At 43.7% G+C, this 27,561-nt stretch overlaps 1 protein-coding gene across 3 annotated transcripts in view; it reads right to left on the reverse strand.

The window, feature by feature from the left end:
• Positions 1–18,800: 18,800 nt before the first annotated feature.
• Positions 18,801–27,561, reverse strand: part of SGCD (sarcoglycan delta) — a 306,084-nt gene continuing 297,323 nt past the window's right edge. For all 3 annotated transcript variants that reach the window (XM_058034848.1, XM_058034847.1, XM_058034849.1), the window contains one exon: positions 18,801–27,446. In XM_058034848.1, coding sequence (XP_057890831.1) covers positions 27,273–27,446 — 174 coding nt within the window. In that variant the 3' untranslated portion in view covers positions 18,801–27,272. The remainder of the gene's footprint in view (positions 27,447–27,561) is intronic.

The raw sequence follows: 27,561 nt of genomic DNA on the forward strand, positions 1-27,561 counted from the left end.
GTAATTATCAGGTAAAGGAGGGACATGGTGAGGTCCCTTCCCACCATCCCAAACAAGCCAGAGAGGGAACTTTGGGTTGGTTCCACCTGGCCAAAACTGTCCATCAAATCACAGTGGGTTAAAAAATAACAATAAAACTCAAAAACTGGGCTGAAGAAGCCGAGATATTTCAAGGTTTTATCCAAGGGAGAGTTAAGAGGTGACCCAGCCACAGCCTGCAGAAACAGCAGCAGGCAGAACAGTTTCCTAATCTGAGGGAAAGAATACAAGTAAATTCCAAAGGCTGTAAAGAGCAGCAGCATCAATCCAGGTGGGAAATGAGGCATGTGGAAGTGCTCAGTGGCTTCCCTGGGCAGCAACAGGAGGGTGCAATGAGATGCATTTCTTGTCTTTGTGCAGCACCACATGCACCAATCTAAAAGGCCCATGAAAGTCTTCCTGCACTTCAGCTGGATTCCATGCAGCACAGGGAGAGTAAACAGAGAGGAAAAGTATACGGATTGGGTTGATGGAAATTTACTTTTGACTGATTGAAACTGAGGTGACATAAAGCAGATGGAATTTTTTCTCACCACTGCTAGCTTAAGGAAATGAAGCCTTTCATGATGATCCAATTTTTTTTTTATTAATTTTCATACAAGGAACACAAAATATTGTGGCTGTGAAAGAGCTGAATATGAAGCAGAAATAAAATATGTACATAAACCAGGATAACTGACAGGCTTAATACATTTTCAATTTATATGTGAATATTGACACAATTCCCCTCCTGCATAAACCAAGCCCCCCCACCCACAGGGTGTGACATGGGAAGCATAAAATCAAAGTGATGCAGACAGGCTGTGGGGTGGGAGCATCCCTCCCTTTTTCCATTCTCATCCCTGGCACAGCCATCAGACTGGCTCAGGACCTGCCACCCCAAACTTTTGGGCTTTCTGTGCAATCTCTGACGTTCTCTTCATCAGCAGCTGGGATGCTCTGCCAGAATCAGAGAAATCATCGAGGTGAAGGAGTTGATTGTAGTGGCCAGAAGTGTCAGAAAGCAATTTGGAGGCAGAGCTGGTGTGCCCAGGATGGAGCTGTTTCCTTACAGCTCCCAGGTGATCCACAGAGGACACTCGGAGATTGTGCTAAATTGTACCAGGCTCAAGGCAGATCCCCTGTGACTTCAGAGGCACCAGTGTGCCATAAAACCACATTTTAGCAGCCCTTTCTGCTTCCATTTCACCCCAAATTTTTGGCTTGCTTATATAAAACAAGCAAGAAAAAGAAAAAAAAAAAACCCACAAAAAACCCCCCACAAAAACCAAACTAAAAAAAACCACAAAAAACCCACAAAAACCAAAAAAACAAGCTAAAAAAACAAACAAACAACCCCCCCAAAAACCTCACAAAAACAACAAAAAAAAAAAAAAAAAAAAAAAAAACCAACAAAAAAACCAAAAAAGGAGTGAAAGGAAAATAGAATTTAAAAAAGGAAAAGGAAAATAATAGAGATACAAACACAGAGAAGCAAAATAAGAGAGGGGAAAATATTAAAATTTTAGGCACCCACAGCAGTAACCTGCCTCTCTCCTGGGATGCCTGGCTGTGCCCAGCACTGCCTTTTTAATTATTGGCACAATAATCAGCAGTTAATCAGCCCCCTGGTGCAGGAGCTCATGCTCACACAGGGGCTGTCCTCTGCCAAGGCAGATTTTTGGGGTTTTTTTTAGCTTCACAACACAGAGAATCCTCATTAGGAATTAGATGGGCTCTCCACAAAGGATCAGTTCTGATGAGTGGGTCTTTTCTCCTCTGCTCCAGCTAATACTGCAAAGGGCTTCTGGAATTAATGTCATGTAAGCAGCCACAAAACCTCTCAGCTCTGTGCTGTCCTCCCCCAGATGGATGTGTGTGAGGATTCCACTGCCTTACCCTGTGGTTTTCTGCTCAAAATGGGTAAATATTTATCAGATCCTCCTCCAGGGTGATTTTCCTTTTGCTGCTTCCCCAGCAGGGCTCTGCTGTGCCCGAGGACAAATATCTCCCAAAAAATGGACCAGGGATTTTCCATGGCTTTTGAGAATTGTCCCAGTCCACCCCTTCTCTCTAAACCCTCCCCTGGATTTCCAGCAGTGCCTCAGTCTGGATATTTTCCAGCAGCTTTGCAGGAATCCCTGTGCCCAAAAGCTTTCTAAAAAATCCTTATGACTTCCCAGTTCCTTCAGAGTATCCTTGCATTAGAAGGGTTGGAGCAATAACCCTGATTTTCCAGCAATTCCTCAATCTGGAGTCTTCCTAGGAATTCACTTACTGCTTTCCAGAAATTCCTTGGGTTGGAATCTCTCTAGGAATGTTCCTGGTGCATTTAGGCAACTTTCTGCTGCTTTTCATGAATTCAATCCAGGTGCTTTTCAGATTTGTTTTTTTGTGACTTAGTGGGGAATTTTCTCACAGCCTTTTAACATGGGCTTTGCAGGAAAATTCCTGTTGTTTTTTTGTGAATTCCCCCCATGCAGTCTAGGAATTTTCTCGTTCCTTTTTAATAACTGTCATACTATTTTCTAGCAATTAAATTCATAGAAGCTTTCAGAGTGGAAATGACCTCTAAGGTCATCAAATCCAGCCATCAACCCAGCACCATGTTCACCATTTTTAAACCATGTCCTCAAGTGCCAAATCCCCGAGGTTTTTGATCACTTCCAGGGATGGTGACTCCACCACTTTCCTGGGTAGTCTGTTCAAACATTTTACAACCTCTTCTGTGAAATAAAAATTTCCTAGTATCTGATCTAAACCTCCCCTGGTGAAACTTGAGGCTGTTTCCTCTGGTCCTGTCAATTGGTGCTCTCCATCTTGGTTGTTTTCCAGAAAATTAAACTAGCAAATTAATTAATTGTGGTTTTGTAGGAATTCTATTGATGCTTCCTCGAGATTTTCCCACCAATTTCTAGGAATTTACGTGGTGCCTTCCATCATTTGCCCTTAGTTTTGTAGGAATTCTCCTTGAAATCACAAAGACTTTCCCCCAGCTGCTCTCCAGAAGTTTGAGTGGTGCTTTGGGGCAATTTCCCTGTGCTTTCTAGCAATTTTTTTCTGTGACTTTCAAGGATTTCCTCTATTGTTTTCTAGGCATTTTCCCAGTACTTTCTAGGAATTTGCTCTGCTGCCTCAATTGATATTTGAGGTGAAAACTCTGTCAGCTCCTCTCTGCTCTGGTAGCACGTCCTGGTGCTAATGGGGCCCAAATTAACAGCACGCACCATCTGTGACCATGTAAAACACACCAGCAAGGCAGGGCAATGGTGTGGAAAGAAAAATATGGCAAGTCTTGCACTTCCACCATGATTATAACTTGATTCTGCTGCTGCAATTTCTGCCTGTGTTATGTCAAAGCTGAGATCTGAGGAGAAACTTATATGGTTTTTTTTTTTTAATTATTCTCTTTTTTTTTTTTTTTTTTTTTTCCAGTAGAGTAACACTTAAAAGAGTTTTGCAATTAGAATTGTTAATGCTGGAGTGTGGTAACAGCCAGGCACAATGCAGCCTTTCTGTTTGGCACAGCAGTGATGAATTGTTAGAGAAAGGAACTGATTCACTTTGCTAAATTAGAACTGCTGCCACAGGCACTGGGAATGTTAACATCCATGTAATTATGCAAAATATTTGTACTTTTATCTATATTAAGTGTGGTACAAGTGTACAAGTCACAGAGGCTGGCAGAGAAAACACCCACAATTCACCCAAAAGGAAAGTTTCTTATCTCCTTGGTTCCCAGCAAAGGTGTGCTGGCAGGTTTCATACTATGGAAAGTAAATCTGCTTTCCACAGTGCATAAAACAAAGCAGAATTCAGGGTTTGGGGTCTTGCTTCACTTGTATTCACACTCCTGTGGTGATGACACTGAAATCTTTGCAGCCATTGGTTCTTCCATGCTTTTCCCTATTTGGGGAAAAATTAAATCCTGGTAGCTTAAAAACTAAACCATCCCACAGTGTTCAGAGCTGCCAAAGGAGCTGCAGAAACAACCAAAATATATGATTTCCCTTTCAGCTGTGTAAAGTTTTAATCTGAATTTAATTGCAGTTGGGGGAGTGGAGGTGGTGGTGGTGTTACTATAGAATATTAGAGCTTCAGCTCTTGCCAGCTTGAAGGTGACTTCTCAAAGGAAAAACTTTCTCAAGAAGGGTTTCAAGGTCAGTCATACTTATTTTAAACCAAAAAGGCAGCTGTTGAAAAAGATTCAGATCAGCAAAATCCTTGATCCTTTTCATAAATTCTTCGTAAAAGACGTTGTCACTTTTTCCTGCTCATTATTTATTGAAGAGGCTTCATGCCTATGAGAGATATTTGACTTCTATATGTTAAAAGTTGTTCAGGTAGCAAATTCTTTAATAGAACAGGCGCTTTCCTTCAGCAGGTTGAACCTTGGCTGGTGTGTGTGTAAAACCATCACTTCCTGGGCAGCAAAATCCCCCAGTCCTGGGGGGACGCTGTTTGTCCTTCAGGTGTGAGAAATAAATGACTTTTCATCAATATTTACATGGTTCTGACAGTCAATACCCAATACCTGTGCTCATTGTCCATGTTTGAGACAGAAGTTTATCCCCATGAAATTCCTCCAGCGGCATGAAAATCTGGGCACTTTGTTCCCCTTTCTGCTTTTCTGAGAGCCATTGGAGGGGGGGTTTTTAGTGAGTCAAAATGTCTTAGTTAATCTCAAAATATCTCAAGAGCTTTTTCTGCTGTGAGGTTCTGGGCTGGACCTTGCTGTAGGTAGGGGTTGGTGTTTCCTTTAGCACATTCTGAGTTTTGAAGGTGTTATCCCCAACAAAGTGAGTACAAGAACAGTGCCATAGGGTTCAGGGCAGATCCTGCACCCGCAGAGAGCTGGGGGAAAAGAATGCCTGCTGCTGCCTGAGACAGAGTCAGGATTCAGCCCTTACAGGTTCCAGGTTCGTTGCTGGTTTGTTTTCAAAAAGACAAAGCAAGAAATCAGTGATTCTGAAGCGCCAGCTTGCTGTAAGCCACTAAAGCTGTACCCAGCACATCTCCTAATCCACCTCATTCACAAAACCACCAGCTAATCCCTTCTGCTGCTTGTGATGATCTACAGAGCTTCAAAGCAGCTCCTTTTGCAGATGGCACATTAGGCAGGATTGGTGCTGCTGTAGGTGCTTTGCTGTCAGCACAGGCAGCTGGGCTCAGGGAGAAGCTGCAGTCATGGACCATCAGAGCTGTTTGCTGTCCCCATTCCTGAGGGACAGGGCCAGAGCAGGTGTCCCCATGGCCATGGTGATGCTCAGAGCTCTGCAAGCATGGCTCATGAGGGGTTGTGACATGGGGCTGGTGACAGGTGCTGCCCCAAAGAGGGATAGTCAGGGACAGATTTCAGATCAGCCCCGTCACAGCAGGAATTGGGATTGTACCCTTTCCTAAACTGTCCAGACAGCTCACAGTGATCAGGCTGAGTCCCATCCCTTGTGGATAAACTGATTTTATTTACTGTTCTGCTGAGAGTCTGACTGGAAAGCTCTGCAAGTGATTGCTTATGGGTGGGTCTCAGCCCCAGAGCTGCAGCTCTAATGTGTGTGTGCACATGCATGTGCAAAGTGCTGGTTTGTCATGGAAAGGCATTTTATCCTGGTGAGAGAAGAAAAAACCTTCCCTTAAAAACACCCAAACAACCTAAACCCTGACCTTCCCAACTTGTGTGCCATGGTTTTACCCCAGCTGGCAGCTCAGCCCTCTCACAGCCACTCATCCCTCCTCCAGTGGGATAGGGGAGAGAATCTGAAGGGTTAAAGGCAAAACCCTCATATGTCAGACACAAAAACCATTTAATAGGCAAAACAAGAGCTGAGCAGGCAAGCAAGGCAAGACAAGGAATCCTTTAATCAGTTCCCATGGGCAGGCAGGAGCTCAGCCATCCCCAGGAGAAAGCTGAGATCCACCACAGGTAACGGTGGAAGTTTAAGGAGCTCTACTGTAACTTGTTTTTACAAGTTATCTAACAACTCTTCTATTTTTTTATGTTCTCCAGATCAGATCCACTCCTCCCTTAGAGCACTGGATGCTTGTTGAGCATGGGAAGGCAGCAGTGTGTGTTCACCATCAGATGGGATGCAAGTCAAGAAGATCTGTTTGCAGCTGGGTGAGACATGGTTCCTCAGATCTATTATCTCCTTCTTGGTTCATTTTCTGGGAAACAAGAGCTGAAGAGGAGGGAAGTGGTTTCCAACAGCGGCTTTCAAGCTTGACAAGCAACTGCAGCTGCTGGTAGGATCAGAGGGTCCACAGTGAAAACCTTGAAGTGTTGATTATCCCAGTTTTTAGCAAGATATCTGATTTTTCAGCTAGAAGATACACAAAGATTTAGCTTGGGAGCAGTCCCTGAAATTGTTTATAATTCTTTCTTATGCTGTGTCTGGATGAAATATTTTGTCAGTCACGAAATGTATTCCCAATCCCAGGGAACTGCTGAGAGAGAAGCAGTTTGTACGTGATCACAAACCAGCTCAGACTCTGCTGTATATTTACAACTCTCCTTCTCAGGAACTTTTGCTTTCAAAAGGAGCCAAGATGCACAAGAATTTTTCTGTCTCCTACATTGATTGGGCCAGCAGAGGAGAAGCAGGAGATCCAGCCAAGTGTGGCTGCTGTACCTGGGAGGGGTTGGGTCAGTGTCTGATCAGCATTTGGGTATCACAAACAGCTCCAGCTCTGGGACGGTGTTGGGTCAGTGTCTGATCAGTATTTGGGTATCACAAATACCCAGGCTGCCAAACTCCTGTGTCAACACTGCAGAGGCAACAATAAGGAGAAACTACCACAGGGAGCAAGCTCTGGCAACAATCCTCCCCAGTGGGACTTTGTGAGCTGTTGGAGGAAGAAGGAGCAGCTAATTGGAGCATTATTTTTCTAACAGAACCTCACATTTTGCTCTCGGTTACATGTCAGCAGCTACACTAAAATAATTGGAATAACACCTCCAGCAGCAGAGGTTCAGATACCATGGTGATGAGTGGTAATAGAGAGACTGGTTAGATGAAGCAGGATGCAGAGATGACAGATTGGTTCCGTGAAATGTATTTTACAAGCCAGAAGGATTTTCACCTGTGGCTTTCTTTTGAACCAAACACCAAACCAGATATCTTTTGCAGTCTTCTTCCTAGACAGGTGCTCGTTTGCAGGAATTTTACATTTGCTGTACTAATGATCAGAGATCCAAATTCTCTTTTGTTTGAAGTCAACAGAAATTTTGCAGCTATAAATTGTGGCCTGGTTATGAAATCTTACTTATTGCTGGAAATTCAGACAATATACACTTCTCTACCACATCTGCTGTATGATTTGAAAGAATTTTTTATGTGATACTTTTAAAGATGTGCAGGTCATGAGTTTTCAGAGTAGCCTAATGAGATCTGGATGCTGTTTCTGAAACATGGCTAGAAAATCTGTAGGTAAACCTAGGCAGCATGTCTATAAATGTTTCATTGCTATGAATATTTGCTGAAGATCTGTTCCCCAGGCACTAATTACAGGGGATAGAAACTGATTCTTAAAATTCTCTTTTATATTTTTACCCAGATAACAATTAGGTAAAATTAACAAAACTGTTCTTGACTATGATTTTTCTTTTCTTTTCTCTTTTAAAAACATCTGGAGGCAGTGATTAGGGAGTTTAAATGATTAAACCTCTGATCTTTCCACAACAGGCCAAAGTTGATGGGAGCTTTATTCTCTGAACTGTATCTCAGGTAAATTAATGGGTCCATGAGGGAGCTGGGCTGATGTGCCCAAAGAAGAAATCAAAGTGCAGGAAAGGCAGGCAGTGCATGCCTACCAGAATGTGGGTAATCCCCTCAGTGTGGGACTTCTCAAAGTCTGTGTGAATCTCTCAGCAGTTTAAAGGGAGCTGGTTTGGGTTAGGGTTAGGGTTAGCGTGTCCTTCACTGGTGTCCTCTGTAACTGGTGTCCTTTCTTCACTGGTGTCCTCTGAAAAAAGGGAGCACTTTAACTCTGAAAAAGTCAAATTCCACAGAGCCATGTGGGACAAGGCTTCTCCACCTGCTCCCTCATTCCTGCTCCCAGAGCTGGGATCTCCCATCCCTTGCTCACCCAGCACACTGACAGTGCCTGACAGAGCTCTGCAGCCTCACTAACAGGTTCCTGAGCCCACCAGTGCTTGTAAGACTTGTGAGAACACTTGCTTACAACTGCTCTTAAGTGCTAATGGAGCTGTTCAGCCATTAAAATGCCACCTGCACTGAAATGCAGCACTGTGCTGAGCTTGATGCCTTAAGCTGGCTTTGTTTAGGAGGCTCTGGGGGCAGTAATGAAGTGCTCTGGTTTCACAGAGCTGAGGGGCAGATCAAAAGCTCTGCTCAGTGCACAGGTGCTGATGCTCATCCAGAAAATGGAAGCGTTGACCTGTACATTAAAGCAACCTGCATGAGTTTTCAGAAACCAAAGCTCAGCTTTATAAGAGGGATTATCCTCCTCTTTTTAGCAGTGAACAGAAGTTAAAGTCACTGCTTGATGGGTTTTAGATGACAGCTAAAATTATATGGTCTGACAGGCTTCCTGCTTAAGGTAGAAGGTCAGCTTCCATGGTATCAGGAATCATTTGTTTTGTACTAGTTCTGGATAAATAGAGGTTTCTTTTATAAGTTTCAGGCAGACTGCAGTATAAAAGGCTGTAGGCAGACATGGGCAAGCAGATTGTCTCTTCCTAGGTGTCTCAAAACTCAATACAAGCTGCAAGACTTCAGAAGATCACTGCTGTAGGTATCTTCTAGTGATGACACGTGGGCTCTGCTTCTTTTCTTCTTTCCCTGAGCTTCTGCTTTCCCCACATTTTGTCTAAGCCTTTTAGATAAACAACTTCTGCACGATGTAGGATGCAAATAGAAGAGTTCTGTGATCACCTCTGCAAGAGGGCTGCAAAGTGCATTTCTCCCAAAGTGACAGATACCGGACTAGAACTAGAAAAGGGTTCAGTGTTCAGGTTATCTGAAGCTTCTTTGTGCTAATTATTTCAGTACATATCAGTGAAGAATGTCCCATGAAATGCATTAATCCCAGAACAGAGATACCAAATGGCTTATATGGAACTGTTCTAGACACATGTATTCCTGGCTTCATGCATTTGTTCCAAAGTCAATTTCCTAAAACAGTTTTCTCTGCCTAATTTTAATTTTAATTTTTAATTTTTTTTTTAAATTTTAATTTTGCCTAAAATTTGCAAGTTTGCATGGAGTTCCACTTTGCAGTGAGAAGCCAGAAGTGCTGTTTCTTTTCTTTGCTGAATATTAAATGTTTCCCTCTCCAAGGGAGCTCCTCCAGGTCTGTGCCTGCCCTGACAGATGAGTGTGAGGTATTGGCAGAGACAAGCAGTTTCAGGGCCCTGAATCGAGAGGTTCAGCTCCTTTGTCCTGCCTAACTATATGTCAGATGTTAATTCTGCCTTGGAGGCGACTCAGATCTCTCTTAATTCTTGGGCTAGAGCAAGGTGAACTCACTTGGATGAGCCTCAGGATTAGGATCTGTATAACCAGAGCCATCCCTGTGTGCTGCTCTTCACAGTGGTTTCATGTCTAGCCAGGGGGTGGAAAAGTGCTGGTTCCACATTAAATTCATGTTACTTGCTTGCCTTTATCATTTTGGAAAGCAACTGCTTGCATCTCAGAGGTGTCTGACCTGATGGCTGTAGAATCTACTGCAGGGAATGTCAAATCAACCCCTCCAAACTTCTGCCAGTTAGAGGGAAAATAATCAGAGGAATGCATCTGTCAGCCTCCTGCCAGCTGAACATCTAGGAAATACAAAGTGGTCCCAGAAAAGTTGGTGCACCGAGGCATTTCAACAACTATTTGCTAAGCAAACATTGGTAATTAACAGGGACCTGGAGAACATTGCCTGCCAGGGGCTCCCTGAGCCTGGCATCTCATTACTCAGTGTGCAGAACAGGGCTGTGTTTGCTCCTTGTGTCAGCTCCACCTTGGGAAGGGCTCCAGGGAGAAACCAGCAGCACTGCAGGAACATCTGATGCAGAAAGGCAGAACAAGCACCCGTTATTTTGGACTCATCTCCTCAAATTATTTCTTCTGGGGAAAGTCCCAAGTTTCTCAGAGGCAGGAGCTGAACCCAAGCTGGTGTTCAATTCTCCCTAAAAATGTACTAAAAAGAGCTGGTTTGTCCTACAAATTTATTTTCTTTCCTTTGGAATGAGCTAAGTCTGAATGCTGGAGGCCTCCAGCTTTACCCCTCTTTGAGAAATCATGGTTATTTCAGGGATATATCTATATCTATCTATATCTATATCTATATCTATATCTATATCTATATCTATATCTATATCTATATCTATATCTATATCTATATCTATATCTATATCTATATCTATATCTATATCTATATCATCTATATGTATATGTATATCTATATATCTATCTATATATCTATATATAGATATCTATCTATATCTATCTATATCTATATCTTTATTATCTATATCATAATCTATATCTATATCATTATATATATCTATATCTATGTGGATGTGTGTGTTGTTGTAGTTGACCCCTTGCCTCGTCCCTTCTCCCCAGCACAAGGGCACAGAGAATCCTCCACCTGGCCAGAAGGGGAAAGGAAACAGGAGCTCAAGATGGATGTTGGATGTTGCTCCAACATTGCATTAATTCTATGTGTATTTTGTCTGCTGTGTTTAACTTTTGACTATCAGTATTAACAAGGAAGGAAAGGAACTGTCATTCCAGGAAGACATTCCATACAATTTTATTTTTTTGTGCATGAAAGATAGGCTTGCCAAGCAAAACACCAATTCTCATCACAGTGGTGATATTTGCCTGTCCTCTAAGCCTGTTAGCCCATGTTGACACTGCCCTCACATTTGCCATGCAGCAGCAGATGCCAAGGCTTCAGTAATAATTAGCAGTAGTCAGAATGTTTCTTCCAAAGACTCAGAACTTGCTTATCTCTAAAGATGAAGACCTGGAGGTCCAGGCCTCCCAGCATTGCCTCTGGCTTTTTGTGTGACAGGATTCATCCATCTGCTTGGGATTCACTGAGCACATTACAGACAATGAACAGCACAGGGCAGGAGATCATCTAAGTGAGAACTGAGTGTCTTGGTAGCCCATTCTTGCTCTTACCAGACTCCCAGGCTGGTATTTCTTTGCAGCAGTGGGAAATATTCCTGGTGCCCAGGAGTGTTGCTCCCTTCTGGGGGGACAGAGGAGTCCTTGGCTTCCCACCCCTGCAGGCCTGGCTGCAAATCCTCAGCTAGGCAGGGTAAAGTTGGATGTAAATGGAGCAGTTGGATGTAAAGGGAGCTGAAGGGATGCTTCAGTCTGCTTCAGCTGCTCCTCTGCCCCTTGGAGCCCTCTCAGCCTGAGGGAAACCATGGCAGGGCTTCTCAGGGTGTCAGAGGCCCTGGCTGCCACTCCCCACCCAGCAGAGCCAGGGCTGCCTTCCCCTCCCAGGCAAACTGGGACCTAATCCATCCCATTTCCCACAGTGACTGCAATCCCAGCACTGCTTATTCAAGCATGGAAGTGCTGCAGTTAGAGCCAAGGGCTTTAAACATCCAAATGATGCCACTGGCAGAGCTTGTGCTCCAATGGGTGAACTGCCAGCACCTCCTGTGTGATCTGTGCAGCCTTTTCCCAGCCAGAACACAAGAGCCTCAGGAACCCAAGTGGATGAAAGGTCTTTTCCAGCCTCACCTCTGACTTCCATGTTCTCCCCCCACTCCTCCTTGTCTTTGGGCTCAAAACACCTGGCATGGCTGAAGGGACCTTCTTTATCTTCTGATATTTTTAAACTCTCACTCTAGGCAGAACAATCTTCTATCTGAATGCTGGGGGAAGTCCTGAATCCTCCTCCTGAATGCCAAAAAAGGAAAAGCTGAAATTCCTCTGGGAGTCCTTCTTTTTAATTCCTTTTTATTCCTCTGCTGCCTTTCCCAATACAAGGAGTGAGAGTCCAGGAGACTCCACTTGGCTCCTGGGGCTGAGGGAAGACAGAGAAATTGCCTCTAGAGCTGTGCACTGTGTTTAATTTCTCATGGATAGCATGAACTCTAACAGCCAGAAATCTTGAGGGGTGCAGAAAAACCCAAGGTGAGAAATCACAGCCTGGGAGATTTTGCAGTTCAGTGAGGATCATTCAGAATGGGCCATTTATCTGACTGCAGCCAAGCGAGCATTTCACAGGATCATTCCATACAACTCCATCTCTGCACAGAGCAAACCCAAATAAGCCAGGACAGTTCCAGTGTCCCCCCACTGCCAAATCCTCCAGGGAGTGTGTTCTCTTCTGGATCTGACCAAAGATCAGTTGCTTCTAGATTTGCTGCAGTGTTTCTGGATTTGCAGCCTAGGCATTGGCACCATGGCATTTAAGGTTTCTGTTCAGGTGCTGACAGTAAAATAACAACACCCTGAAGTTCTAAATGCTCTCAAAAACTGAGCAATTGCAGCCAGGTATCTGCTGGAGTCCATGTGACTTTACAGCAGCTTGGCTGTGACTTCTGGTGCACAACACCAAAGTTATTGCAGCATCAGCTCAGCTCTGCATCTGAGGGAGGAACTCTTCCTCAGTGGTCCCAAGGCTGCTGCATTTTGTCCTGTTGCAGCCCAAAGGGCTGTAAGATGTGCAGGAGAGCTCTGGGCTGGGCTGGGCAATGTGTTCCTCACCAAATTATGCTTTATGTTGTGAGATTAAAATATAAAAAGACACGTGCTTCTTTAACATACAGTAAGGGGTTACTTTACAGAGGCCATGCAATGTTCATGGAATTTATCAGCTTAAAAATATTTTTCAATTGCAAATAACTCAATTGTAATTTATGGGATTGTTTACCCTGAGTTGCCTGACATCTCCATTCCTGCACCTTCTAAGGCTTACCATAAACTCCTCCTGGCAGTTCTCGTGCAAAGCAGGAATGAGAGTGTAATTCTGAGGTCAGTAGCTCTCAGATGGGGATGATGCTTATTGTTATAAAAAATAAATAAATTTATTTTTAGCCTTTCCCTTTTGGCCCTGGTGGCTGTTTTTGTGTTTCTCAGGAAGGGAGTGGCCCACATCAACTCTGCTGAGCCAAATCTGCCTACAGCTGACTCTGGATCCAAACTGTCATTCACATCATGCCAAACTTTGGCCCTTTCACATTAAGCTGTCTATTCTATCTCTTAAAAACATGAGTGAAAAATCTATCTGTGGACAGAACACCTACTGATGTCAGTGGGAACTGACTGAACTTGCTCTAGGGTTGCAGAGCTTTCAATATTTCTGCTGTCGTTTTTGCTTTTTTCCGTCATCTTCTCAGAGAAAGAAAGAAGTGTGGCAGTGGGCATGTCTTAAAATGCCATGGCTAATGGAGGCATCTTCACATCAGGAACAAATCACATCTCCAAATCCCAGACAGACACTTGTTAGGTGCTGCAAAGTGAGAGGGAGAGAAGTGACAATCAAGATCCATCAGGAAACTTGTGCTTGTGTGCACCCATCTCTCACCCTGGGACCCACAGGCCCCACCAGTTTCCATCTGGCTCATTGTGCTCCTGCCTCTCTGTGATGCAAGTTTTATCTGTAGTGCCCTTGTCCTGCAAAAATGGGAAAAAACACCAGGTTTCCCCTTGGCACACTGTGCTCATCAGGTTTGTCCTGCTCAAGTATTTCATTTAATGGATGTGGAAAAGGTTTGAGGTCCAGAAGTCAATGCAGAAAACAGAAAGGAAGAAAAAGGCAGAAACCAGGAAAATAATCCCATGATTCTGCTGCTCTTGGCTGCTCTGCCTGGTCTGCTCACTCTGGGAGGGGAACCATGGCCCAACAGCCAGAGTGGGACAGGATTGGAACCAGGCTGGTTCTTAAATGTCTCACCTGCTTCAGTTAGCTCAATTTATTTAAACCATCACTGCATCTTTCTGCTTTTGCCTTCAGTCTTTCTGGTGGAAGACAGAATAAAGTGAGACAGGATCTCACTTGAAATATTCTGGTTTCACCTCTAATGCAGAGCTTACCTGAGTGTGAGTAGGACTTACCAAGGAATGAGATGCTGCTCTCCCCACAGGGAAATGCTGGCTCTCTGGATGCAGGGTTTCCATTGAGGCACTGCTAAAAAAACCCAAAATAAACAAAATAACCCATTCCCCAGCTGGCTCCAGCACTGTGCACTGCCACACTGGGCTTTGGAATAGCACAAAAGTGACCATTATCAAAGCCAGTGTGAGAAGTGAGCTAAAGCAGGCTCAGCAGTGAGGGGAGCAGCAATCCCAGCCCCTCTCCTGGAACTGGGCAGGACTTGGTGATGCTCTGGCAATGAATGAAGAAAAAAATGAGCATTTTTGAGCTCTTCCAGCTGCAGCAGCCAGGAGCTGTGTGAGAAATGCTGCAGCAATCCCAGCCCAGCCCAACCATTCTGCTCTGCTTTGTGCTTCTCCCAAGCCTCTCCTGCTTCTGTTCTCCTGAAAGCTCCAACACCTCCCCTGTCCCTGCCCCAGCAGCTACTGAATGCAATTCAGGAATCTCTCCAGGTTTATTTGTGCCCTGCTGGTGCTGGGAAGGTGCTCAGAGCCCCAGAGCCTGGCACACAGAGCTGTGACAGCAGCAGGAATGGGCACAGCTGCAGCATCTCAGCCTAGGGGAAGGAAAAAGGCCCACAAAACATTAATTTAATGTCATGCTAAAGGCCACTGCTGGTGTGGAGCCCTCGGTGCAGAGCCCATTCCACAGCTTGGCTATAAAGAATTAATTTAAAGCAGGATGTGGCCTTTCTATCTCCCGATTTCTTTGTCCCATCATTACCCTTAAGCAGCAGCTCGTTGTACTTGTATTTTAGGTAGCAGAAAATGAGTGTGGCAGGGGTGAAATGCTGTCACCTGGCACTGCTGGGCATGTGCCACGTGCATATCCCACAGGCTGTGTTGGGAGACTGCACAGCCTGGTGTTTGCTAGGAATTGGATTTTTGTTTTAAACTTTATTAGTGTGCAGCTCGTCATGCACGCTGCTAAATGTCTTCTTGCCACAGGAACAGCACTCCTGTGTCCCCTGCTGTCACCCCAGGCAGGGCTGTGCTGCCTGTTTGTGTTTCCTTTGACTGCTAAACTGCTCATTGGAAATTAATTCATAAATAATTCATTGGGTGTTGCACTCTGTGCTTTAAAGTTCATCGTGTAGGTGGTGGGTTGTGGGTTTTCTTAGAAGTGGCAGTGCTTTTCTCCTTTCATTTTTCTGTGTTCATCTTGTGTGTGTGCAGAGCTCCCACTGCAGCCTGTTGGCTCTGCTGTAGATGTTTTAATGTCTTTCTGGCACATGATAGTTATTCTCAAATTTACTTACTATGGTTCAGGGTTATTGTGTTGCAAAAACTCTCTTTTGAGATTGGGGTTTATTGTAATACACAAATGATTTCTGGGAGTAGTTACAACTGACAGAAAAATAACAAATTATCCAGAAATGCACCTCCCCTGTCCCATGCACAGACACATACGCACTCACAATTCCCAATCAGTCATTTATTAGTCCTAAACCTGATGATGCTGGACAGCAGTGAGAGGTTTTTCATCTCCCTGATTTCCCAAGGCAGGTTTTGGTTTTTTGGGTGGGCCTTACAGCAAATGTGGCTCTCTCTGGGACCAGTGTCACCTCTAACACTGCTAATTTCAGCTCTGGAGCCTCCCTAGTTTGTTCCTAGAAAAGCATTAAACCCTGTATAAATAGGGAAAATATCCAAAAAGGGCTTTGTTTGGGTTTTTTGTCTTATCTTTCGTTTGTTTTCTTGTCTTCCCAATCTGGCAAAGCAGATGCAAGACCCACATCCAATGACTAAAATCCCATCTCAGTCATGTGCAGCATCCTTGCAGCTCTCAGCTGCTGGACTCAAGTTGCAGATAGAGTTTAGGCCAAGCAATGTATTTTTTTTTTTTGTTTTAAAACATGCTGAAATACCAAGCAGCACTGCAGTCTTACTGTCCCCTGTGTACTTGTGTGTGACAGTGTTCACAGGGGTTTTCAGATGAGGGAAGAGGTGAGGATTTGATTCCATGTTTCAGGAGGCTTGATTTATTATTTTATGATATATATTACATTAAAACTATACTAAAAGAATAGAAGAAAAGGTTCTCAGAAGGCTTAGCTAAGAATAGAAAGGAAAGAATGATAACAAAGGTTTGTGGCTCGGACACAGTGTCCAAGCCAGCTGACTGTGATTGGCCATTAATTCCAAATATCTACATGAGGCCAGTCACAGATGCACCTGTTGCATTCCACAGCAGCAGATAATCAATGTTTACATTTTGTCCCTGAGGCCTCTTGGCTTCTCAGGAGGAAAAAAATCTCAAGATGTCTCCTAAAAAGATGTCTGCGACACTTGTGGGTTATGCTGGCGTTTGAAATATTCCTGTTTCACAGCCTGGGTAAGGGGGTGGCATGGGAATGGGGCTCTCAGAGGATCATTTAGGGTGGAAAAGGCCTCTAAAAGCACCAAGTCCCCCCATGAACCAGCAGTGCCAGGTCCAGGCAGGGAGGAGAGGGGGCAATGAGGCTCCAAGGGGGAGCCTGGGCTGGTGCCAGCTCTGCTCCACAAAACCATAAACCCAAATCAGAGAGGTTATTCCAGAGATAGCAATGATGTTTTGTGCCTCTCCCCTCCCTACAGGCACCCACTGGAAGGAGCCCAGCAGATGGGATTGCATTCCTCAGAGAGGAGGCAGTGGGCTGCTTTCTGCCTGTGCTGCTCAGGAGACTGAAAGCCAAGCCCAGAAATAAGGAAAAAAAAAAAAAGCCCACGTAGGTGTGAGAGGGAAAATACCAGAGCCGGTGAAACACAGGCCTGGTTGTGTGATGGCCCAAAGCAGAGCTGTTATGTGCAGAGCTATTCACAAACCCCAATTTTAATAAGTGCAGATCATATCAGTAATGTAGATTACAATAGTGTGAATCAAATATTTAAAGACTACTTACACTCTGCTTTTTATCCTGAAATGACTGCAGAAAAGAGCCAAGTTCTTGCTGCTGGCTTGACTTCATGCTTTTTCTCTATTAAATGAGGCCATATAATTTTCCTCTGGGATACATTTGGCACTGGAGCTATTTAGGTCTGAACCTTCATCACTAAATTGAGGAAGATTTTTCAGTTCAGCTTAAGGAGAGAAGAATCAAGGTCATAGCACTGGAGAAAAACTGTTAAAAACAGATAGTTCTCCTTGCTGATTTTCTGGCCACTGTTCATAAAAATAAAAAATAATCACCCAGATTTAACAACTGAACTTCAGCAGCAGCAACTTGTCTGTACTGAACTCAGATGAAAAAATATGAAAACCCAGCTGCACATAAAATTTTAAGCTGTGGAAGTTGTTACCATTTTACAGAGTATGAAATGGACTCATTTTATCTAAATGATTCTTTATTTGGTAATTATTTTTTGTTTATCTTGGCTATTTAGGATTACAGAAAGGAAGCAATCACCTGTAAGGGTATGAAAAAAAGCAAGAAAAAATTGGGAGGTGCTTCTTAATAAGTGAAGGGCAAGGTACTTGGGAGGAAATTACATTTTGATGATTTTCCCAGGAGCTGATTTTGGAAGCCAAATCCTGGTTTTGGCTTCCCAGACTTAAAAAATGGTGGAGATGCTGCTGCTGTTGAGTTCTACCCATCATTTCCAGCATGGGGCATTGCAAACATGCTGCTGCTCTGCTGAGCTGCTGAACTCTACCCCAAGAGAGGCAGGGGCTGAGGGATTCCCAGGGCTGGAAACCTCCTGCCAATGTCCTTCTTGCTGGGGGTTAATTCATGAATTATTTCATTGTCCCTTCGCTGGAAATTCCACATTCAGGCCAACATCTGCAGCTGGAGTTCAGCTGAAAGATGCCTTTTCTCTTTTTTTAATATTTTTTAAAGGACAAACAGTCCAAGACCCAGTGAGGGACCAGAAGTCTGTGTGTGCCCACCCAGCAGAACTGAGGGAATTTGTGTGGAGCCTGGTAAACAGCAGCCCCTGCAAACTGGGAAACAAATGTTCCTCCAGCCTGGATCCTGGCTGTGTCCCAGTGGGACTGGGCTTTGTCTCTCTGAGGGGTTTGGAAGGCACAAACAACTTTCCACCCGGACTGACATCCTGCAGTTTGTTCAGATAATGAGCCTCAATCAATGCTCTCATTTACTGACAAAATCCAGGGTGAACAAATTCATATTTAAAACCCAGCTCCTGCAAAATGCCCTCAGAAGTGATTGCCTGGCATGTGCAGAGTCACCAATGAGCAGCTGATTAGTTGGCCAATTAAAATAAAACTGATGGATCATTAAAGCAGCCAGAGGTTTCCAAGAGGCTTTCTGTGACTTGCTCCAGAGGCTGCTGGTTTTGGAGTTTAGTTTTTTGGTGGTGTTTTTCTTTGTTTTGATTTTTTTTTCCTAATTTTTTTTATTTTTTTATTTTTATTTTTTCCCAGGCAGACTGGAGTTCCTGCTCCCTCCACTGTGTGCAGGTGGGGATTTGTTCCTGGATGTTCCTGCACCCAGCTCCGCTCACTCTTGGAAAACCCTGAGCTCCTGCTGGTTTGGAGCACAAGATTCTCTTCATCAGAAAGGTTGAGAAAATCTACAATTATAAGAAAGACTCAACTTTCCCCAAAGACAAAAACCCTTTGTTTTGTTGATTACAGGTTTTCTTCCCACAGCAATTCACAGAAATTCTCATTCCACCTTCTACAGCATTTTTGGCACAAATACATCCATATTTTGCTCCTGTGAAACATCACTACAGTTATCAACAAAAAAACCCCAACATCTCTTTCCTTCTTAACAATCATTATTTTATTAATATATTTTACAAGATTGCAGTTGAAATCATTTAAATACAAACTTTTTTTTTATACAGAAAGTGTAATAAAGTTAAAATAGTTCCTTGTGTAATTCATAGCATTATTGCAATGCTTACAAAATTTTGCATAGAGTGTGCAAGGATTGATGTTATTTGATACAAAAAAGCTTTATATTTTCCCACACAACCACACACATACATAAATTAAAAAGAAAAAAAAAGCCAAACAAATCTGAATTTCGTCATGAGAACTGTGATAAGACTTTAAATTCATTTTGTCCTGTTTACACGACCAAGGTCATTGGTGGTTTTCAGAGTAGAGGTCAGACAAGGTGTTTTCCCATCACAGATGAAAACTGCTGTAGCACAGGGGTCATGCCTTTTATGCTGCTGCTGCAGATGAACAAGGTGTCCTTTGTCTCTCACTCAATGTTTTGCTGTTGGCTCTACAAGTATGGAGCATTTTTGGGTGAATATTGACAGCTCTATTGGCATTTGCTCGCAGGGAAACAAATTCAAATACGGGGTGGGAAAAAATAAACAAAGCCACAAGGAAAATCCAGATCCAGCAGGTCAGTCCCTCCCCTGCTCCCAAAGCAGCACAGAGGCTCAGGGAAAGCTCTGGCCTAGGCAGGAATCCAGGTGTGGATGGTGTCCCCTCAGCCCTTCTCTGACACACACAGGGGACACTGACGGCTCAGATCTGCCCTTTCTGAGGTTTCTGCCACACTGACTCTGCAGGATTTGCTCATCTTCACTCGCTCTGATAACCCACAAAAAGGGATGAGACAGTGAATTCCTCCAGCAGCGCCTGCCCTCAGGAGCTGCTGCTCTCAAGGTGGCCAAAGGCTTGTGAGAACAGCACCCAAAAATGAACAGCATCATTTATCCACTCAGGATGCAGGTACACATCATCTGTACCATCTGCAGAACCACTAAAACTGCCAAAATGTCTCCATTATCCATCAGAGAGTGCACAGGGCCAGGGAAGGACCCAGCTGAAGACAAAACCATCAGGCTGTGCTTGGTGTGGGAGGTCACTCCCTGCTCTAAGGGAGCCACCCTGGAGAGATCCAGCCCTGGTGTGGAGCTGGTGGGCTCTGCAGCTAAGGGAGTGTGGGAGAAGCTCTAACAGAAACATTGATTTCAGCTACAATCCAAGCTTCAGCAGAAATGGCACCACCCACAAATAATTGCTCTCTTGCTCTCCAGTGTGAGCCTGCCTCAAGATGTTTCAAGGACTCCATTATGAGGAAATTTTTAAGAGACCAAAGGACATACATTGCTTTAGGAAGAGAAAATGCATTTAGCAGGAAAGGTTTCAGAGGGCTCTATCTCCTATCAGTGGTTAAGCCTTTGAATGGGGGAAAAATGTAAGAGAACAATGCAATTTAAAATTCCCGTTATATGCAAAGATGCACATGACTTGTGCTTTGCAATGGGCCTGTTCCTATAACGACAAATATGCTGGAAATGGTAAAACTTTCCATTTGGGTAGGGCCCCATGAGAGGTTCCAAAGAGCCCTTTTTAATCTCAGAAGTCTGTTTAGCTAAAGCTGCATGTTTTTATCTGAAGCATTTGGTGGCACAATGTAAATGTAACATTTTCACAGAAATTTCTCCTGATATTTTCCCTTCCTGGTGGAAAGCTTCAACCAACTAAATGAGGCAAACATACAATTACATATCATTTCACAGTGGATTTACCCCTCCAGTTCTTTAATCCCTGCTAAAAGCTAACAAAAGCCCAATCCATGGAGATCAGCTGCCTCAAAGGAAACCTGACTTCATCACTCCATTTGGTAGCACAAAATCCCAGCCACCACAGGGCTTCCAGCTGCAGGAAGGTGAGACATGTCCTGGGAGAGACACCGGTGCTAACTTTGCTGCAGGAATGACACTTGTAGCAAATTAATTTTTTAAGGGACTTGCACCTCTAGTTTAAAGTGATTTGGATGGAAAATCTCAGTGGGGCACTCTGATTGTATTTCCTTCTTCGTTTCAGATAAAAATCCTGCAGCTTTAAATATCCATCTTTTGCTGTGTTCTTTATACCGTGCGTCGCTTTTCACAAGGGCACAATACAATTCAAGTGGCAGGACAAGAGAGGCTGAAATGATAAAGCCTCAGGGCTGGATGTGCATAACCAGGGGCCTCTCAACCACAGCAGACTTAAAAGCTTTCTAAATACAAGCTATTCACTGTAATTTCCATCCAAGCCCCAAGCCACTGTGGTTATTGTGGATGGAAACAACACCCCAGCAATCTTGAAGAGCCCGAGCTCTAAGTGGTTTCAGTGACAGTAATTCCACTGAGCTCCATGAAAAGATCAAGCATAATTGCCACCATATTTAGTAAAATGGATGTTATTAATTTAAAGTATAATAGTGCAAAGGGACAGAGACGTTGACTGCATTACTGTGATTAGGGTGATGTCTCTCCCCATTTCTTCCCCTTCCCTCCTACCTGCCTTGTTTAATTCACTCCACTCTTGCTTGAATAACCTCAGCACCACGTCAGTGTTTAACCCTGCTCCACTCACAGCCATAAACTTGGCTACATCAGCTGTGAACACACAGCAACTGCCAGGCAGAATTTACCTGGAAGTCCCCAGTTTTATGGTCATGCCACTGCTACACGCAGGATTTGGGTTTTGGGGGCTGCTGGATTTGGGAGCAGGATACCAGCTACCAAAACATCACACAGGAATTTCAGAGCTGAGGAAAAAAAAAGGTTAAAATGGGAAAAAGGGAGCAGTTGCCAGGATCACGTTCCTGAGCAGCCAGGGCAATAAAAAGGCTGATATTTTCACATTCCAAAAGCACCAAAGCAGTGCTTGGCAAAGCTTGGCAGGAACACGCCCTGTGCTTGCTGGGGTGAATTCTGGATGATGACATTTCAGAATTTAAAATGTCAGCCATAAAAAAGAGCACAGCCTCTAACTTTTTTCCTTTTTTCTTTTTTTCTTCCTTTTTTTTTTTTACTGTAGGTACTTCTAAAATGAAATCATTGCAGCAGTTACTCTTCTCCACAAAGCAGCCACTGGAGCTCCTGCCCTGCTAATGCTCAGGTGAACAGCTGGCACCATTTGCTCAGTTTATTTATACTTCCAGCCCAGGATTCTGTCTTTAAGCTTTCTGGGCTATTTCTCCACATTTCAGATTTCAGGTAACCTTGCCCTCTGCACACATTTCAAGATTTTTCACATTATCTCCTCCTCTCCCTGCTAACCAAGTTAGAGCCTTCCTGCCACTTTATTCTCTCAAATGCAGCCTTATGATACACCTGCATTTCTCCTACCCAGTTCAGAAAAAGCACCATTAAAGTTAATGCATTTCAGGCATGAGGGCAACCAGAGAGGGATGAACTTCTTGAAGTCTTTGGTCTTTGTCTCACTCTGTTTTGCAATGTGAAACTTAAAGCCATAAGAAAAAAACAAAGAAAATTGGCTTTTGTTGTAAACAAGTCTATATGAGAGTGTGTGTGTGTGTATTTGTGTGCATGTGTGAGCATCTTATGACAACAAAATGAATTTTCACTAGGTTGTGATGTGAGCTAGCCTTCCCAAAATCCACAGGAATCTCTCTTTAACCTTGGGGGAGTTTCTAGGGAGGGGTTTTTATTTAGCCATCATTTTGCTATACCATATACTGCAGACTGTATTTTTAGGCTTATGCCTTCAAAGTTTGTTTGTGCAACGTGATATTTATCATAAGAGAAGAAAAAAAACCCACAACCCTTCCAAAACACAGCTTTTAGACATCACATGACTGAGGTAACCAAACACAAATCACTCCTGCACATACTCAGTCTTCTAAAAATGAATACTTAGAAGAGGCTTTATAAATATTGTAATAGTTACTGGCTTCCCCTTTTGATGACTTCCTTTACTGTTAACATTTCTTTGTACTGTTTAACTATGGGGCAATGTGCTTCAAAATGAATAAAAAACCCAAACAAACCAACAAACCCCACAAAGAAACGTGGAGAATGGGTGTGCAGCCAATATCAGGACCTCTGCTTTTGCTAATGGCAAATCTTTTTGCTTTAGGAGAACCAGGTACGACAGGAGGCTCACACACTACATATGGATAAGGTTCCTGTCACAGATGAGCACTGACTGTCATTCTCTGACCCCTTCCTAAAGTGTCACATTGACAGCAAACTGGATGAGTCCTGCAGCCCTACAAAGAGCCAGCACACATAAAATGCATTTATGACCCTGCATGGCTGCCCCAGCTGCACTGACACGGTGGCACAGCCCCTTGGTGAACATTTGGTGGGGTTTTGGTGCTCACAGCTGCAGTGCAGGCTCTGGTTCAGTGCTCCCACTGCCCTCAGCTCCCAGCTCAGGCCACGGACTCATCACCATCTCCCACTGAGCTCAGCAGACACAAACTAAACTCCATTTGAGATCAACCCCACCTCCCACATAGCAAATGCTCCACTGAACTGAACTTCAGGCCCAATTCACAAAGAAACACACAACCCCTTGTTTGTCTCTGGCATTTCATCAGTGGTAGGCAGAGCACGTGAATGAAATTCCAGTCAGGGAAGCTCTGGATTTAATGGATTCAGGGAAAAGCAGCCCACACAGCTACTGTGAGGGATTTCTGGGCAAGGCAGGAGGAGAAGGGACTCTCCTGCACTTGCCTTGTCCAACAGGAGAGTCCCTTCACAACAAGCTGTGGAGTGTGAGATGGCTGGAAGTGTCAGCGGGCAGCTTTTTAAACAAAATGCCTGATTTTTCCCATGGGATCTGAGACACAGTCCTGTTTGCTCTGCTTTCCTTGAATCCTAGAATGGTTTGGGATTAAAGGGACCTTAAATCATCCTGTTCCAGCCCTTTGCCATAGGCAGGGACACCTTCCACTAGACCAGACTCCAACAAGCCCCTGCCAGGGATGGGGCATCCACAGCTTCTCTGGGCAGCCTGTGCCAGGGCCTCGCCACCCTCACAGCAAAGATTTTCTTCCTAATCTTTAACCCAACCCTGCTTGCTGTCAGTTTGAAGCAATTCTTCCATGGCTGCTACTCCCTGCCCTTGTAAAAAGTCTCTCTCCAGCTCTCCTGGAGCCCCTTTAGGCCCTGGAGGGGCTCTGAGGTGTCCCTGGAGCCTTCTCTTCTCCAGGTGAGCAGCCCCAGCACTCCCAGAGGGGCTCCTGCCCTCAGAGCACCTTTGTGGTCCCCAGCGTGTCCCCATCCTGCTGATGCTGGGACCCCCAGAGCTGCACACAGGACTGCAGTGGGGTCTCACATGGGCTCAGAATCCCCTCCCTCGACTGCTTTTGATGCAGCCCAGGACAGGACTGGCTTTTTGGGCTGTGAGTGCACTTCAGGTCACGTTGAGCTTCTCCTCAATCAACAACCCAAGTCTTTCTCCTCAGGAACATTCCTGACCCATTCTCTGCCCAGCCTGTGTTTATGTTTGCCACTTGCTGACCAGCTCAGGCAGCACCACCCAAACCCCTGCCTTAAAACTCAGGTGGTGTTCAAATTATCTAAAAGTCCCTACAGGGGTTCATTCTTTCTAGAAACAATTCCTCACATTTCAACACAACACATAGTTTTATGCTTTTTAAGATGGAAACATGGTTAAAATATATTGAAACAAGAATTTCTTTCAGTAGACATAATTAAGGTACCTTTTGTTCACCTCAGATGCTTCTGCATCTGCAGTGATGGCTCAGATGTTAAGGTCATTTCCTAGCAGCTCCCCAGCAGAATTTCACACCAAGATATTAATGTCCTTAGCAGTTTCATGGCTGCTGTGACATGAGAAGGTGATAACCTCATCCAAGAGCCCAGCTGGGAAAAGCAGCTACTCGAAATTAATTTGTTGGGATGGAAATTGGGAGCAGCCAGAGGGTGGCACGGGGATGAGGACTGAGCCACTGCTGTGTCTGGAGCAGAGCACAGAAATCAGGATGGGGCACCCCTGGTGGGCTCAGCCCTGCCTTCCTCACCCCCCTGAGCACTCCCAGGGCTGGGAAGTTAATCTGATTCACAGACAGGAACTCTTCCTGCAGCACGTGTCTTCAAACTGCTCACACAGGATTTGGTTATGGATTGGGCCATGCTTGCTATGAGGTTTGTGATCAGTATTCAATGAAACAAGGAAAAACAAAATCTACAGTAAATGTAGGACTATGAGTGGGACTTCAGCCATGGCCCCAGAGGTAACATACACAGTATTTTGCTATATTTAACATGGTAAGAAAAAAAAAAAGTCTGTAACATTCTAGGTGCCCCTACAGTCTTAATGTATTTCATCAATATCTGTTTTAAGTTGCACAACCAGTTCCCAAGACACCCTCCTGTCCCTCCCCCCAAATAAACTAGATTTAATAACAAGATAAATATGATGTGCTTCTCCTTGCTGAGTGCATTGACTTAAGGCATAGGCACAATTCCCCTCTTTGAACAGAGATGGTACATCCTGTGTCCCAATACAATTGTTACCCTGGGTGACCCTTTGCATTCAAATGTTGACTCAAGACATAATAATTACAGGAATCATTCATTAACAAATAGTTTGAATTCGTTAATTTATCAGAAAGCATTATTGAAATAAAAGGAAAGAATTCAATCCTCTTTCAGGAATAAATGTTTTTGGGAGTGCTGCTTTGTTGGGCAGCAACACATCCAATCTAAACTCCATAGAAATCTTCTCTGAGTCCAATCAGTTTTGGATTAAGCCAGAATTGTTAATTAAAAAATAAAAAATAAAAAAAAAAAAATCAAACCCTGGTACTCTCGAGACCACAAGAAAATACATGAAAAGCTGTAAGAAAAGGGAATTGGCTAAATTATTTCTAAAGATTTCTGTCAGCTGTGTTTTATCTTGAAAATCACTTGAAGAATACCAGCTTTGGTTAGATATCACTAGGGATGGGCACAGATCTGTCTTATTTGCACATGAGGTAATATTTCAAAAGCATCTCAGTGGCTCAGAAACCTTGCTGTCCTCGTGAGATTTGTTGTCACTTGGAAACTTTTGCCTTAATTGGTATATTTGCTTTTTTTTAAAGATTTTTTACATACATGTGGATGAAATTATGGGTCAGATTTCAATAATCTGGGCTCTTATCATTATTTTCCAAACCTTTAAAAGTGGAAGTAATATTACCAGATCAGATTTTTGTGTTTTATCCTGCCCGTGACTCCCAGACTTTAAAATAAGGAAAAAATGCAACCATGATAAGATTCAACCACAGAGTTTTGGGGACTCAAATTCTAGAGGAACCAGCATCCAAAGCCCTTCCTTTCAATAATGTGGCTTTGTCACGATCTTTATAAATCCTTAAAAAAAGTCTTTCATTGTCAGCATCTCTGATAATTGCAGTTTCCACCCAATCTAAGTGATCTTGGACTGTAGATCTTGAAAAGAAAGATGACAAAAATTCTGGTGTAGCATCTACATTATTCACTTAATTTTATGATTTTCTCAGTTTCTAGTTAATTTTCTCTGTTTCTACAGGTATTTAGGCAATGTCCAAATCTTAAATCTTCACACCTTCACAGCAAATGTGTTCAAAATTGAAGGTGTCAATGGGGAGTTTGTAGGGTGATCCAGGACATCTGTTAGCAAAAGAGGTTCAATTTTTTTCTACTTATTCCAACTTTCACAATTTTGTTCCTTCCAACAACTAAGTACAACACCAGTTTTGCCAGCACAGAGATGATTTTAGGTTAATGTTGGACCTGATGCGTCACACCTGAATAGCAAAAAGCATCCTTGGCCATGCACAGGCAAGTGTTGAAACCCTTCAGAAAATCACATTTATTATTTCAGCAAGAAGGTTTGGACGTTCCTGCTGGCCAAGTGCATCCATCTCTCCCAACAGGGAGCCATGCTTCAGGTAATAATTAAAGAGTAATTTAACCCCAGGTATCTTGGATCACTGTAGGTGATCAGCACAGCACATCTGGCTGTTTTGTTGCTTTTAGAACTATTCCTTTTTCATGCCACTGATTTAATGGCACAAAAATAATCAGAGATGCTTCTCTTCCCTTTGGATGGTGGTGGCTCTGCATTGGTTCCAGGGTCTTGCCCAGCCAGCAATCCCATTGCTCTGAGAACATGATCAAAAACGAGGGGTGATCATTGCACTGTCTTAATACAGAAGGGTCCAGGGGAGCATCAGATCCAATTCAGCAGATTGTACCAGAAAATTTCGGTGTGGGAAAGAGAAATGCTACACAAATGTAACAGGGTCACCCTGGGATTCCTTGTACTGAAACATCATTTTACACAGAGGATATATATATATATATCTTATATATATTTTTTATATATATATATTCACACACACGCGCGCGCACACACAAAAAAAGTCTTTGATAGGCTTTCTGTGTTCTAGTAAAAATAGTTGGCAGCTGGATCTGTGAGACCAGAACTGGCTTTTGTGCTGCCTGTGATGCCCCTGTGCACAGTGTCCCTCAAAGGCAGACGCTCGTGTTTATCTGGCAGGTGGAGCTGCTGCCTGCCTGTGACAGGAACAGCCGCCCATTGGGACACACACAGAGCTCGTAGATTTTTTGCCTGGACCCTGCAGAAGAGGAAGATCCTTGAGGCAAGTTAGGTAGTTTGATTTTTGCAGAATTCAACGTTATCTGGAGTCAAATGCGGAGAGAGAGAGGGGAAAAAAAAAAAAAAAAGAGAGAGAGAGAATTAGCGGGGAGCTGTTATTTCTGATTTAAAGAAAGAGCTGTTATTTGTGATTTCTGT

The sequence above is a fragment of the Melospiza georgiana genome, chromosome 15 (genome assembly GCF_028018845.1).
Source record: "Melospiza georgiana isolate bMelGeo1 chromosome 15, bMelGeo1.pri, whole genome shotgun sequence".
Taxonomy (NCBI): Eukaryota; Metazoa; Chordata; class Aves; order Passeriformes; family Passerellidae; genus Melospiza; species Melospiza georgiana.